This window comes from Lissotriton vulgaris, chromosome 7 (assembly GCF_964263255.1).
Source record: "Lissotriton vulgaris chromosome 7, aLisVul1.2, whole genome shotgun sequence".
In the NCBI taxonomy this organism is placed as follows: Eukaryota; Metazoa; Chordata; class Amphibia; order Caudata; family Salamandridae; genus Lissotriton; species Lissotriton vulgaris.
The window spans coordinates 1296641338-1296657260 of record NC_141695.1 but is presented as its reverse complement, the minus strand read 5'-3'; the positions used below and the strand labels follow the sequence as shown (position 1 = coordinate 1296657260).

Sequence of the window (15923 nt, the reverse complement as noted above, 5' to 3'; positions counted from 1 at the left end):
TCACGCCCTGACACGCGCCTCGCGGGACGCGCGCGGGCGGGCGCCGGGCTAAGCCCGGGCAAAGGGCGGGCCGTTTGAGGCCGTTAGAGGACGGTAGAGACCGGACCGGGCAACCCCACTAACTTCTCGCCCTCCAGAACATTTCAACCTCACTACCTTGCCTGGCTACCCTGAGGTTCTGCTTGAAACAAAAAGGCAACGACGGAAACAAGAAGCAAGGCAGCCACCCTGGTCACAGGTACTCTGGATAATTTTCTTGCAAAGACTAATACCGTGGTAAATAAGGGCCTCACAGTCCTAGAAAAACATATAGCCGAAGGAATTGAAAGCTCGCACCTGGTTTCCCCGGGGCCTTCTTCTAACGTTAGATCTTCACTACTGCTGGATGCTACGCACTTGTCACTCATGGATAGCATCAATCAAACTATAGAGTCAGTTTTGCAGCAGTTGAGGACACCATCTAACTCACATAGGGATCGAGACTCAGTCCACATCCTTGATGAGGTGGCATCTTCCCCTATTCCACAGACAATGTTACCCAGCGACTTGGGGAATGGTTCTACTGCAATGGATTGCATGGGTCTCCGAGAGGACGCTGTTCCAAAAAGGAAAAGATCGAGGAAGGCTAAAGATGCTAAAAGGGCTAAAGTAGATCCCACCCCAAACACCGCTGATGACAGCATGGACGCCCCAGGAACCTCTTCCCTTGGGAGCGTCACTGAAACGGTGAGCCCTGTAGCCCACGCCACCAACCTCATACCCCCGCACGCTGGTCCATTTATTTTTGGAGGGGGACTTCCAAACACTTCAGAGCATATTATCTGCTCACTCACTGGCATTATTAAAAGTCTTTTGGATCCCCTCTCCCTCAAACTGGACTGCATTTAGGCTAGACTTCTAGCTATAGAAAGATCAGGTGGACGTGGGGCTGAACAGCAAGGGTTGCGATTAACCACAAATGGAGTTAATGGGGCTAGTGTTGGGATCTCCCTCTTGCCTAGTGCTTCTACTATTGTGGCTTCAACTCTGCCAACAACTCTTTCTGCGGGGAACGCCCCGACAATCAGCCCACCACAACCTGCTCCTGTACCTCTCTCCAGGCAATTGCCTCCGGTGCCACCTGTTAGGAGATCGAAGTTACCTATTTCGACTAGCTCATTGGGACAGGAGAGACCGCCTAATGTAATGGCTGACTGCCCTAATCAGATAGGTAACACCCTTAACCGACGAAAAGCAGTTACTTGCCTCCCGAGGCGGCGGCCTATACTATAATTTTGATGGGGATACCTGAGCTCTCCAGCAATGCGGTGGAATCCTATGATTCCCTACGTAACAAAGTTATTAGCTGGCTAAATGTCCAAAGACCCCTACCACCTAACCTAAGAGGAGACGTACTGATGGTCAGAAGGGTCCCATGGGTTGGGTACACTGTCAAGAAAAAAGTGGGTGATTGTATAATTGTAAGCTTTAGGAGTTCCCAGGTTGCTACGTATATTTGTAATTGGCTTGGGAATCCAGGGAATACATCTAGAGAACTGGTCCCCCTGTCGTTCTTCTATCCCAATGTACGAGATGCGACTCTGAGGAGGGACCAGGGTGGGATTTGCTGTTGACGGGTCAAGGTATAGGCCCTCTCGCTACGACACCCCAGTCTATGGCAACTATGTACACCCCAACAGATACAGTTGCCTCGATCAGGTTGACTGACTCCAGAAGGGCGCATCGATTGGGGACATTCAAGGTGTAGTTTCAGAAACCACTGGGTTGGGGACAGGAAGAGATGTAACTGATGTTATCACTCGAGATGTTGATGCATCTCCCTGTGAGAGCATAATTACCAGCAGTTCCCGGGGCCAATTAGATAATTTATTCCCGAGTCCATCTGGTCCTACTTTAATACCTGGAGCTCCACTTGATCAGGGAATATTACTGCATAGGTCTGAACTACCATCACTAGGTTCCATTGCTGACAGGATCTGGGGGATGGTACCCAAGACCCCCGAAGGAACCATGAAGGTTCTCTCCTGGAATGTGGCAGGTATGGCCAACAAAATAGACACAAATGATTGGGTTTCCCTAGTAGGCAGTAGCAACATTTGTCTCTTTCAGGAGACTTGGGCTAGGGAACCCTTCCTCAGAGCAGGCTACGCAACCTTCTACATCAATGCCAAGTGGAATGGTAAAGGGAGGCCCTCGGGTGGACTAGCTGTCTGGATGGCCAGTCACATTGGCTGTAATGCGGAAATAGTACCTTCGTTTTCGGAGGACATACAATGTGTTCTCCTTAAATGGCCCAATGCCTTCAATTTGTCAATTGTTAATGTGTACTCTCGCCCAGTCAGCGCGTCCATGGAATCACCCACTTTGGATGATCTCTCATAATTTTTGGGTCAACTTCCCACCGACTGTAAGATATTGATAGGTGGAGACCTTAACTGTCACTTCGAACCCCTTGAAGGTTTGAAGGAGGGCGCTCTAACTGCTGAAGACGATTATTGGGGGATCCCACCATGCCAATCCCCCTATCCTAAATCATGGTCCCCTCTTGCAGTTCAGATTATGTCCTTGAATTTGAACTTTGCCCTGAGGGCCTGCAACGGGCGCACCCCATCTGGCACTCCTTCATTGTGCACCTTTAATAGGAAGGACCACGAATCGCGACTGGACTACATTTTTGTAGAGGCAGGCTTGTGGTCCAAGGTCCAGGACTTTAGGGTCGTTGAAAGAACAGATAGCGACCATAATGCCCTCTGTCTAGATATGGCTCACCCCGTCCCTGCTGTTGGCTCGTCATCTATTGACCCCAGTGAAGACCTGGGGAATTTGGTTCTTAGTACCAACAGACGCAGGGGGAGATGGGGTAAATTGGTAAATTCAAAAGAGAGCATAAATAAGATCTATGAACTAGCACTCCCTAAGCTAGATGAAATAGACAGACTGATTAACCAACCTAGAGCCACAGATTTTAATGAGAAGTTAGCCCAAATCCTCACAGATTTAGTGGGAACCTTAGAAGAGGTCTTTTATCCGGTGGTGGTGCCAAGGAAGAAAAAGACTCGAACCTCAGCTTGGTATAACTCCACCTGTAAAAAGATCAAGACCGAGCTGATCTCCACAATAAAATCAGGCACTGATAAGGACAAGGTAGTTGAGCTCAGGCGCAAATACAGGGAAGCCATGGTACAAGCAAAATCAGAATGGGACTGGAATAGATGGAAGGACCTCTCCTTAGCATTAGAAACAAGGGACTCTAGAAAATTCTGGTCTCTGGTTAACACTGGCTCGGGAGAACCAAAAACAGCAGTGGAGCCAAACATCGCTGCCCCGGTTTGGGAAGCCCATTTTAGCAGATTGTACCAAGATACCTCTGAATTTGCTAATGATGTGGCCCTTGACAACATATCTGACCCCGCAGCTGGACTAGAATTTACATTTGGTGAGGTAGTTAGTGCGATAGAGAGATTGACGCTGGGGAAGGCTCCGGGACTCGACAGATTGCCTGGCGATCTGTTTAGATATCATCCTGATATCTGGGGCCCGTACCTCCTAATTCTTTTTAATTCCATCTTGGGAGGCATGGAGATCCCCTGTACTTGGCTGGGGGCAGAGATAGTACCAATTTTTAAAAAGGGATCTCCTCTGCTCCCAGCCAACTACAGGCCGATCAGCCTCATAGATGTCCCCCAAAAACAATTTTCTCGCCTTCTCCTGGACCAGCTCCTAGACTGGATGGAGGACAATGTGATTCTCAGTCCCCTCCAGGCGGGCTTCAGGAAAAACACGTCCACCATGGGCCAGATTTTCCGCCTCGTTCTCCTCTACTGGAAAACAGTGAGGATCGAGGGGAGGAGTCTGTACATGTTGTTTGTGGACCTGAGGTCTGCATTCGACTTGGTTCCCCGTAAGAAACTATGGGAGGTCCTAAAGGAGCTGGGCGTCCCTACCCAACTACTGCATACTATAATTAGGCTCCACAAAGGCAATTTTGCTCAGGTTAGGTGTGGGAGGGATGGAGCGTTATCTTCTAGGTTCCCAGTTCTCAGAAGGGTAAGACAGGGTTGCGTCCTTGCGCCGACCCTGTTTTGCCTCTTTGTTAACAGTGTCATACTCCATCTTGACAATGACGCACCCCTGCTGACAGACAGGAGGGTACCGGCTATCATGTTTGCCGATGATACCCTCCTACTTTCCAAATCGCCGATGGGGATCCAACGGATATTAGATGGGTTTGGCGTTTTCTGCAGGCAACATGGTCTGGAGATAAATACAGAAAAAAACAAATTCATGATATTTAACCCCTCCTTCACAACTAGGACTAATCCAACACTGGGCTCTGCAAGGCTGGAAAGGGTAAAAACATTCCAGTATCTAGGGGTAACCCTACACAAGAACTTATCATGGGGCCCTCAGATAGCTAGATCCCGGTTAAAGCTGTCCCAATTGTCGGGGGCAATCTTGAAGGTCGCAAATACATCAACCTTTAAACCCATCAGTCCAGCTGTGGAGATGTATAAAGCCCAAGCTAAAGCGGCCGCATCCTATGGTAGTGAGTTGTGGGATCACAAAGTTGGGACAGAACTTGTCAGCGTAGAAAACAACTTCCTCAGACGCCTTTTGGTTCTTCCCCAAGGCACACCCTTGCTACCCTTAAGGATGGATCTGGTGCTCCCTTCAATAAGGAACAAATTGGAACTAAAACCATTGAGGTTCTGGCACAGGCTCTGGTCCACTGGCGAACTTGCACATTACAGGGAAGACCTCAAGCATGTTATGAAACTCAACCAGCGTAACAGAATCCCTTGGTTGGCCTTTATCAAGAGAGAATTACATCGTCTGGGACTCCCTGAGTTATGGGAGGCTCCCGAAAGAGGCTGCCAAAGGGTCCCTCGCAAAAGGCTGGTTGAAATATTCAAGGAGAAAGGTTTACTCTCTCTTGTGTGTGCACCCAACATTGGCACCCTGACCGAACAATTCCTGAATTCCAAAATTTCTTATCATTTTGAAGGTTTTATGGACATCATATATCCTATTTTAGCAAGGAAATTGTTCATCCAATGGAGGCTAAGCACCCTGCCCTTGAAAACGTTCACCTGCAAATGGACAATGCGGGATGATAAAATCTGTCCTGGGTGCAATAAGTATGATGAGGAAGAAATTCACGTTCTGTTTTTTTGCCCGGCCTACACTAGACCGAGGAAATGCTGGCTAGTGCCATTGTGTAGGAACTTGGGCATAAGAAATTATTCATATTCATACAGAATACTGAAGACAAGTACCCTGCCCCACATAGTCTTTGCAATTGCCAAGTTTATAATGGCCATGTGGCAGATAAGGGGAAAAATACTAAAAGACTGAAAAGTGATATGAACTGTAATGAAATCGTTCCTCACAGCCCCTCCAGGGAAATGAACTACCTATGAAATGTATTATGTTATGGTTTTATTGTATGTGGATGTGTTTTAAATGTTTTAATGTTTTTTAAAGAATCTTTTATGGTCTCAAATGGCCGAAATAAATAATTTTTGGATTGGATTGGCTTTGTTCGACCAGAGACTTTGCTGGGGCAGTTAGTGATTGCCTTCCAGCATCGTACTCCTGCCAAACATCTGCACGTGTGCACACAGGACAACTTGAGAAGACCATTAATGATATTTATAATTCTTTTTAGGAGTTTAGTACATTCTATGTAGAGAGTGAATTTGAAGCTGGCATTTCTGGATATCACAGTACTGTGCACAAGAATTCCATCCCATTCACTCTCCTGAAATTCTCATCTAAGATCTGCCTCTCATTGGTTCCTCAAGCTTCCTAGTCATGTTAACTATGCTTTATACAACAAAGATGCCAATTTCCCCAGTATCTCATATTAAACATCAATTGCAGTTCTGTGCGCTCTTTAGGATTATTCATTGCCGCTGCAGTACCATTCACTATGGCTATTTTTTTGGAAGATTTCCTAAGTTAGATACAGGCCCTCCAGTAGATCTTCATGGTCTGTTAGTTCAGATGAGTTTTCACATTTTGTAACTGGGACCTACTGTCTGCATCCCACTTCAGTCCAACGTTCCAGTTGTCTCGTCGTTAGGGATCCTCAGTGTTTTGGTAGCCTTATAAGTGGTAAGGTGGAGGCTCATGCTGTCCTACGTGGAGTTCTTCATTGTAGTCTCTTCCAGCCTGGTAGAGTAGACAACAGCAGGCCAGAATGCTTGCCGAGAATTATCGTCTGACCATAAAACAAATTGTTCAAGGGGCCATCTTGTACTCTAGTATCTGAGACATCCGTGTCTTCCAGGAATTTCCAGTGCATCCATCTTGCAAACCACTGTAACTGAGCAGTCAGAGTTAGAACTTAAAATCAGGCACTCCTAGGCTGCCTCTATCGTATTATATATACAAGGAAGTACAGCAATGTTAAACAATCAAATCACAAAAAGCTTCCAAAACTTTGGTAAGACAACATAAAATAAAACTGGTGACTGACAGACTTCTCAGCGGCAAGAAAACTAGAGTAGTTGAACAGCACAGCCATGATAGCAGGCCCAAGTCTCCTAGGGGAATGTGACTGAAGTCAACTTGGTTGCAATTCTACATGCTTCTCCACACTTCTCAGTGTTGAAATAACGATGTAAAAACCTTTAAGAGCGTCTGAAAAGTATGCTATAAACTTTTACAACTTTGAAAAATGGAAGGCTCAATTAATTCCTTCGTTTGAGTTACGGCTGGTTAAAATGCATGGAGTGGGGTACGAGAAGGGCTGTTTGTTGAACGATCAACGCAAAGATTTCTTAAATGGTGGAAAAACGTCTGTAAAAAACAATGTGAAATGTGGTTAATATGCTAAAGAATGTTACTTGAGTGCTTATGAGGATATTATCTATCTATCTATCTATCTATCTATCTATCTATCTATCTATCTATCTATCTATCTATCTATCTATCTATCTATCTATCTTGCATGTTTTGCCTTATGCATGGTATCTATATTTGACCTTTTAACTGGATTATGTATGCCTTGTTTCTGCCCGAATAAAATATCAAAAGTAGTCTCTGCAGGGCTGATTAGGCTGTATGCAGGGGTCAATTACAGCGTGAGATGGGATTTAATGGGCTGATTGGGATATATCCATGTCCTTGCCAAGCAAGCAGTAGAAATCAGCTTCAGGCTGCTCCTATTTAAACGGTGACATCAGCTTATTTTTCCAGCCTGCAAGCAATCACTGCAGCTTGAGGTGCTGATGAACGGACAAGTTCACCACTGTTCCTACTTGTGGTGACATGAAAAGATTCCTGTCATGCCCTTCAGCCCCTTGGATGGCTCCAAACCCTATTGGCCAATTAGTGGTGGTAAAGATGAGAACATTCGGTGCAATACTGCCCAAGGTAATTATCAGCTCATCAGTATCCTTCCAAGTTTCCCCTTTGGACACCTTTGGCTAACAGCTAATAAGGGGCAGAAAAAGGACAAGAACCTGTACCCTAATGTAAGTTTTTTTTACGCCCACTCTCTCCGGCTACATGTCTACATTGGCATTGACTTGTAGAGTAGCAGGCTTGAAGGTACTTTGAGGTCGGTTGCAAGACATCTTGGTCTATAAACAGGGTTCTTCTCTGAAATGGGATAAGAATAACAAATGAAGTATTGGATAGATAATAGAAATGTAAAAAGAGGTTCTATAAATGTCTCAAAGGTAGTGCATCTCTGTGTTCATTTGATCTCATGGTCCAGCATTCTCCATCTGCTCTCCAAAGCACTAAGCTTTAGGAACTCACTGCACGTGTTCTTTTTGTTCCCTCTTTTACCTGACAATGAAGACTGCAGTGTGCCAACATTGAGCCTCAGAAAGCAGAGGATGGAGAGTGGGTTCGGGCAACAGTGGAATTCAATGGAACACTGAAGGGAAACATCTCAATGGTAAGGCGGTCCTATAACGCAGATACCTGCTGTACATCTTGTGTATGTAGATTTAGAAATACTGCTCCCACTATTCCTGACGTGTTGCATGTGCTCATCCTGGAATGCAAATCAACACGTGACACCAGAGTAAAGTGGCCAAAAGGGAAGCACAACAACGCTGAGTGTTGCTTTGGTATTTACTATCTGGAAAGCATCCCAAAAGTCACTTAAAGTAGCGCCTTGCAAAGGGCCGTCCTATAGGTAGTATGTAGGTATTCCCATGTAACTCTCAACACTCTAACTAAAACAATTAGGAGGGTTGAGAAGTATGATCGAGACTGCTTTATACGACTGAGTCCAATGCCAATAAAGTAAACCCCCAAAAGACAAGAAATGAAGTCAAATCCATAAGAGTTTATTCAAAATTAGGTTAATTACAGAAAGCAAAAAGTTATTAGTTAAATCATTACAGGGGTAGCAGTAATTAAGGATCAATCACTATTAATCAAAAGAGGTGAAAGGATCAACATAAGGTCACAGTCTAAAGCAAGCAGCAGCCAGAAACAAAGTGTAATTCAGCAAGAGGACTGACATAGAATCTACCTCCAAAACAAGTGCCAAAATTCTAAGTATAAATCAAAAGACAGACTGTCATGAAGTCCGTGTTCAAGGAACGTAAGTATGCATCTAGATTAACGTCAGTAAACCGATTAGCATAGAGTCTGCTCCCTAAGAAGTTAGCCAAACAACTGGGACATTTTCCAAAAACCTAATATTTTAACGGGTTTTAGGCAAAGAAGCCAATGGTGGCTGATAACCTAAATATTTAATGGACCACCCAACCAACCACTGACCAGCATGAGGTCAACGCCAAAGCAATCAGTCATGCCTCGTTATAAACAGTGGGGCTTATTTACAAGCCCCTTGTGCTGCTGGCGCATGACTTTTTATGATGCTCCTGCAGCGCACCGTGCAGACTCATATCTACGATGCCAAGCAAAGCCACTCTGAGTGCCTTTTCATTGGCTCGTAGATATGGTGTATGGCAAACCAGTACAAGTCGCTGCGTTGCCTCAGACTGCTTCAGGGCAGCATTCCATGGGCATTGCAGTGGGTTTTCCTGTGCAACACCCATGGGTTTTGCCACATTCCCAGATTTTACAAGGATCTGTAAACCTGAAAAGGTGTCAAAACTGTACGCTTCCTCAGGGGAGGCATAACAAGGAGAAATATCTTTATTTCTCCTAGTTTCTTCCTCTTTCTATGCGTGCTGAATTCTGCAGCACACATAGAAGAGTAAACATCATCCATGGGTTATTTTTGTGCTGGAGGGTGTCTCTTCCTGCACAAAAACAATCCAGCCACAAAGCAGACACCCTTTCACCATGGTGCAAGGGTGCTTGCGTTGGCGCTAGGCACCAAATTGTGCACTGAGGCAGAAAGGAGAGGAATACACTGTATCTTGTAAATATGGTGCATTCCTGCCCTATCGAATTGGCTTAGTACAGGACAGCAAATATATTTACGGCACTGCCCTACTTCAATTCATTGTAAATGAGGCCCAGTGTTTTAAACAAACCACGACTGAGAGCTCTGGCGTTGAGGCTGAAGGCAGTGCTTGTAAGTGGGAAAGAAATAAAAAAAGAATAATGTAAACTAAAAATGTACATACCAATTCACCTCATCTGGTCCTCCTCCTGCTTCAGCCCTTTGGCGCTGGTGGTCTCTGCAGCAATTAAAGTTTCCAGTCCAATCCAGGAGCTGCTCTCATCCTGCTGATAATGTTAAGCAGCATAAGAGCAGCTCCAGGATTGGCTGTAGCAGGCTGTTTTGACGCTCCTGCAGGTACTGGGGGCCTGTGCCTGCTCTCTACCAAGCTGAGTGGAATGGTTTACAGTGCACATGCAGGCTGTTCTGTCGCAAGACAGCTGGGCAAAATGACATGAGCACTCTGAACTGCTGAAGTGAGCACCACTCCCCTTGTCCCAGTCAGCTGCAGTCGCCCAGCCTCCAAACACGGGTGGCTGGGGAAAGGGAAAAATAAAATGGTAATAATTTAATTTCCTTTTTCTCCTTTGTGGCACTGGCAGCAGGGGGGCAACGTTCCTCCGCTCTAATGGAAGGGCTGCCCCTGAAAGAAGCGTCACTCTCAGTATGGTCAAGTATAGCATAATAGGGCTGGACTAACAAAGATACGTCATGAGCAGCCAATCATTATTCAAAAAAACAAGAAAAATCAAATAAGATGTAACTAGTAAACATTTTCTACACGTCATATCTAGGAATCAGGAGTGAATAGGAAATGGGAGAGTGACATGATGCTTCATATCAAAACAAATACAGTGGCTAGTTGGAGCAATAAATAGCCTCAAAAAAGGGAACTTGAATTGTTACAGACCTTCTGGACATGGCTTCCTTCATCAGTAGCACAAATGAATACAACGTTGTTAACTTTATATGCAGGGACAACAACGGAGGCTATGTCTAAAATAATTTTCTGAAATTAAAAAAACTCTGGTAAACAGGCAGGTAGAAGGGCTCGTTCATGTAAGCTAGAAGTGCACATCTCTCTCTGCAAATATGAATTGATGTCAATGCAAGCTGTTAATGCTAACTTAAGCTCATGTGAATTAGGCATTATTTCTTATTTATGAAACCTCCCCTTCACAACCACCAGTGGTTTAGGATGCAAAGCCATATCTACGATGATTTATAGGGAGGGATTGTCACCAAAAAATCCACTTCCCAAAGGCAGGTGCAAAGTTTGAAGAAACAGTTTCTTATCACCAAAACCTTCTGACTTTGCATGTGTTCTGTACTGTAGAGGACACCTATAACATGGCAAACGTTTTAAATTATGCCTGAGTGTAGTATTTTGTACTAGAAGGGTACCCTGTCCTCACGCAGACACCTATGCAGTATGCTGAAAAGGTGTGCACATGGTGTTAGGCGGAAAGGAAGTGCAGTTGTAGTACCTTATCTTTGTCGATAGGCTACTGCCCTGCTCTCTCCCTTTCATGTAATGCAGCACAGCATCTTCGGTGGATGTTCTCAATTGCTTGACATATTAATAAGTATCACCTACATGTTTTTGGGGTTGCGACCAAGCATGTATCACCAAATACAATGTTCTATTTTCCATGCATCTGATTTGCACTTTCTGTATAATATTTACATTGGAAACTTGTTTAGCAAATAAGCAAATGTAAGGAAAAGCATGATGTGTTCACGCCTAGTAAACATCTATATCTTATTGGAAAACAACTTATTTTTACAGCTCCTAAAGGTAAGGCGGATCATCTTTGGTAGGGTTCTATCACTTAATAATCATGTGAAAAGCCTCAGCTATGCTGAATGGACTGCATAGATGTTTAAATGCATGGGCAAATTCTGGTTTATGTTTTCTGACTGATGTGTGGCGCCTAGCCACTCACAACTTCACATCAACCCACTCCGCAGTAAATCTGGTGTTGAAGCACACTGGGGTAGCACTCGGCCACTCCCAGTGGGGCCCGATGATGAAGCATGTCACCGACCAGGTCGGCGAGTGAGGGCCTTCTATAAACACCAAGAGAGTGTTTCTACTTTCTTCTCTTTGTGCTCTGAAACCCGCCCTTCCGACGAGCTCTGAACACTCTTTTGTTGTTGTTAATGATGTGTGGCAAGCCATTGAGGGCACTTGACGATCTAAATGAGGCAAGCAAAGTTGGTCAGATGGCCTTCACAAATGGACTGAATACTAGACCATGAAAGAGTTGGTTTCTGACAATGTAAGGCCGCCATAGACACACTGGCATGCATACCTACATGCACCAATGGTAGTGGAAAGTGGGATTATTTACAGTGATGTTCTAGAATGAAAATATGATGGACATGCAACAAGCAAGGTCACCTTCATAAATGGCTTTGCAAGTGCGCTTTTTGGCACATGCCTATCCACTCAGTATGGATGGAGCTCGATGTTGCCGGTTCTTTGCTCTCAGCATTGTATGCCACCCAACATGTAGCTTACAAAGGTTGCTCAGTCTGTAGGGTGCACATCTGCATATCACCCATTCAGATGCTCTCTTGGCACAGCCTAATGTTGGTGCTAAGTGTTTGGGGCCTCACTAATATGACAAATCCCTACATTATCAGCAATACATTATTAGTTAACATGCATACCAATATTTTGCAGACTCAAAAGTACAAACGCAAATTGCAGAATGTACCAGGGACAACTTGCAGATGGATTCTGCAGGTGCAGTGGTGACCTTAAACATGAACCAAATGAAAGTTGGTGAATGAGCTACAGCAATAAAAAGGAAACTTTAACCCCTTCGCTGCTTCTGCCGGCCAAAGGCCGTCGTGAGCACTACCTCTGTAGTGCTGCGCACATCCGTTGGCCGACGTGGCCCCGCCCACTCCTTTAAACCATCGCACTGCGGCCGAATTTGAGTCACGGGTAAGAAATTAAGTTTCACTGTCCGAGCAACCCAGGCTCTAATCATTTGACCACCAAAATAGCCATTAACCAAGGAGCTTTAGACTGTTTCCCAAATTAAATGTGATCCAGTGCTGCCTTTGAATAAGAACTTAGGATGTGATGTAGAGTTTGGTGGACAGTTTACTCCGCCACAAACATAGCAGCGTTTCCCTTATGGCAGACGCTCGGTTCACCTGTTCTATTTAGTGTAAGGCGATCAGTCATGTTTCCCTTGGCAGAGGCTCCTTTGGATCTACTGTAGGAAACCTTAAGTGAGCCCATGGACTCATTGGAATAAAAACCTCAGAACATCAGCCCTGATTAGGGCGGACATTCTGACATACTGTGTTTTCTGTTGGGGACCACAAGAGGGTGTTGTGGTGGGGGATAGATTAAGATCTTTCCCAGGTGTGCATATTACTGATGTCATTTAAACGCGTCTGGGCCTAGTATTGCTAGTAATATTTCCAAGTGTGATTTATGCCCAGAAGGAAATGATGCTCATGTTGGATTGGTTAATTATTGTTTGTTGAATTCATACGTTATTTACATACATCCTGTGTGTGAAGTCTCTTTTGTGACACTCAGCATATTTATTGTGAGTCAGTGCTGTACCAATGCTTTACATATTGCCTCTGTGATAAGCCTTACAGCTTAGTGCCAAGTTACCCAAGGGTGAGTGCAGGTTATAGAGTGAGTGTAATCACCTGCCCCTGATGGGAATTATAAGTTCTGTCTGGCTAGGGCATCGCCTCAGCCAACCAGAAATGCTGGGTCTAACATCAACAAAAGCTTGCACTTTAATAATGCATATTAGCGATAAGCTTGAGTAAACAATTGAGTGTTGCTCAAATGCTGCTTCAGGCTCCCACAACTGAACCAGGTGTCCTGGTTTTATGTCTGTTTTATATTTTGGGGTACAACTTGATGAGTGCCTGATGCTGCTTTGTTGCTGACCAGGCATGGGCACTCACTTTTGCTTTGGCGTGTGCAGCGCCAGTCACTGTTCAGCCAATTAGTGAGGCTGGAATGGGTGCATAAGTTAAAGGTTCGGTATGGAGTTGTACAGTATGATGGTGGAAAATGAGTGGTTACTTCCAGTAGAGGCTGGTTGGTATCCTACGTTATGAAGAATGTTATTTAATGTTTATATGGGAAGCACCACCATCTTTCCCTTGCTTTGGATCCGCAGTCATACACTTTTAGAGTTGAAAACCCTTTCGGTAAGCAACTTGTGCAAATTACTTGCCGGAGACCTGTTTTTATGTTAAGTCCTGATGTATCCCATGATTGTGAACATTGAAGAGGCATTGACACCGAAACTAAAGCTAAAATATGGATCTGAATTTCATTGAGTGGAAAAGTTCTAAGGGCATACCTCTGGCAACTCTTTATCACATTTAATTATTCGTCTTTCTACCAATTTGTGAGCAAACTCTGAAATGTTGATACTCTACTGGTTTGATTGCTCCTGTCCAGTGTGAATGTCATTTTAGCTGCTTTCACCTTAATGAGAGCCCCAGGTCGCACATTGGATACCTCATTCTCCATATAATTAGTACCTTGTAATTCATTTGCAATAAAACAGTAAATATTGCTTATCCCGGGACATGCCATCATAACTCTGCAACAGCCAAAAAGAACTAAAGTAGATCCTATCTTGGTGTCTTTTGTAACATTCTTTTTATCGATAAAGAGGGCATGCACAGAACACACAGGTTCACATTTAGGTGCTCAATGCTCAATATTCCTGCAATCCATAGCATTACAATATCATACATCATAGCCCCTTTTCATCCCCTATAATGGCGTATTTCCCTATTGAAGCCACACATTGTGTGATGTTTTACAGTATCATATTACCAGGGCCACTGGAGTTATGTGATTCTGCGGCCGCTGGGTTTTTCGCATCAATTCTGGATTTGCCACATTTTTTTGCCACATAATACATCATCTGCATAATTTACAAGTTTTAACCCAAAATTTTTTTTTAGTCAAATGGTTCAAAAGTTACTAAAAAAAAGCAGTGATCCTCGTTGCTATGCAGGGGAAGGCGCTTCTCAAGGGTGACTGTTCACCATTAGCTTGCATATTACTGTATTTGGGTGTTAAACTAGTACTAATAAGGTGATAACCGTTGTCTATACAGTGTTAACGTATAGAAATGACAAAATATTGAACTGATACAATCACCAAATGTACCGCTTTATAATGTGTATTTTGTATTTTCTTGCTGCATAATTTAGTAAACCCTGGTGCATAATTTCGCTCTGCTTTGCCGCATAACTCCAGTGGCTCAGCACATTACTCTGTCTCTTGTCCTCGGTGTGCTTTCCAGGGTGATCATATCCTGTCCCTTTCTTCAGACAGCCCTGCCCTGTCTTGGTGTCTTGACCAAATACCGAAGAGATGAGATAAGTCTATTATGTTAAATCAACATTCTTCAAGAGCAGGGCAATTCAGGAACATGTGAATGTCATCTGCCTCTGGCGCATCGCACCATGGACAGAGGACACCCGAGCCTCAACTGAGTGTGGACTTTTTCTTGTGTTTCCTATAGCTTCTGTGGCAAGCAACAAAGTGTTTTTTTCCTCACTGTGTCAGATTTGACAATGGAGTATAGCATGGTACTTGGGGTGAAGTGCCTGATTTGAATATCAGAAGTGTGCCAAAGGTAGTGGACATTTTGTGTAGAATTGGTGTGTGTCAAAGGGCCAGGGCTTCAAGATTGTAAAGGGTGTAGATAGTTCCTGCCCTGAAGTTACGTGCTTGTAGAGGTTGGAATTTATGGCTAGGTAGGAGTTTGTGTGGCAGCTGAACACCTGCAAGTGACTAAATATGATACTACAGACTCAACATGCATATTGTCGCAATTGATGCCTTAAGCTAGGCTGGGGACTGAGAGTATCTTCTCGTGAATATGTATACCTGTGGGGGGCATAGCGAAGTGCAGCATACGCAGGGGTACTGGAATTATGCAATTATGTGGCCGCAGCGATTTTTACATAGTTATAGATTTGCCGCAAATACCATATAATCCATAATTTACGGCATAATCTGCAGATAAAACTGTTTTTTATTTCAAGCTCAAACAGTATAAAATTAATTAAAAATGCAGCCCCATGTGTTACAGCGCAATGGAAGACCTTTTGCAAAGGTTGACTGGTAGCCTTTCTGTTGTTTATTGCTATATTTGGGTATTAAACCGGTATTAATGAGGTGCACCTAATGCCCAGACAATGTGAACAAGTGTAAAAAGTATAAAAGAATGAAGTACTATTTAAAAAACGTGCCACATTACGCCACATAATTTACCTTTTCTTGCCTGATTGAGTCTTGAGATTTTCAGAGTTTTATCTGATGTATTTATTTTATTTTAAAGAATATATTTACGAGCAGCTAGAGGTTAGGAAGGCGGAGTGGCAACCTAAAAGCAAAGAAGAAAGAACACAGGGCAGTATTATGAGCCTGTTGTTATGGCTAACACCATTTCTAAAAGGTTTAGAAGGGCCTCAGAATACGTGGGTTAAGTAACTATAGGAAGGGAGGTGACTGCCAGGGAGT

The 15923-nt window shown here is 44.1% G+C and overlaps 1 protein-coding gene across 2 annotated transcripts in view; it reads left to right on the top strand.

The window, feature by feature from the left end:
• The window catches only part of LOC147703531 (uncharacterized), a 399722-nt gene that overhangs the window by 137395 nt on the left and 246404 nt on the right, over positions 1-15923 (top strand). For both annotated transcript variants that reach the window (XR_015297584.1, XM_086931902.1), the window contains exon 3: positions 7813-7912. Coding sequence is in view for 1 of the 2 variants with exons in the window: in XM_086931902.1 (XP_086788028.1) it covers positions 7813-7912 (100 nt within the window). In the remaining variant the exon portion in view is untranslated. The remainder of the gene's footprint in view (positions 1-7812; positions 7913-15923) is intronic.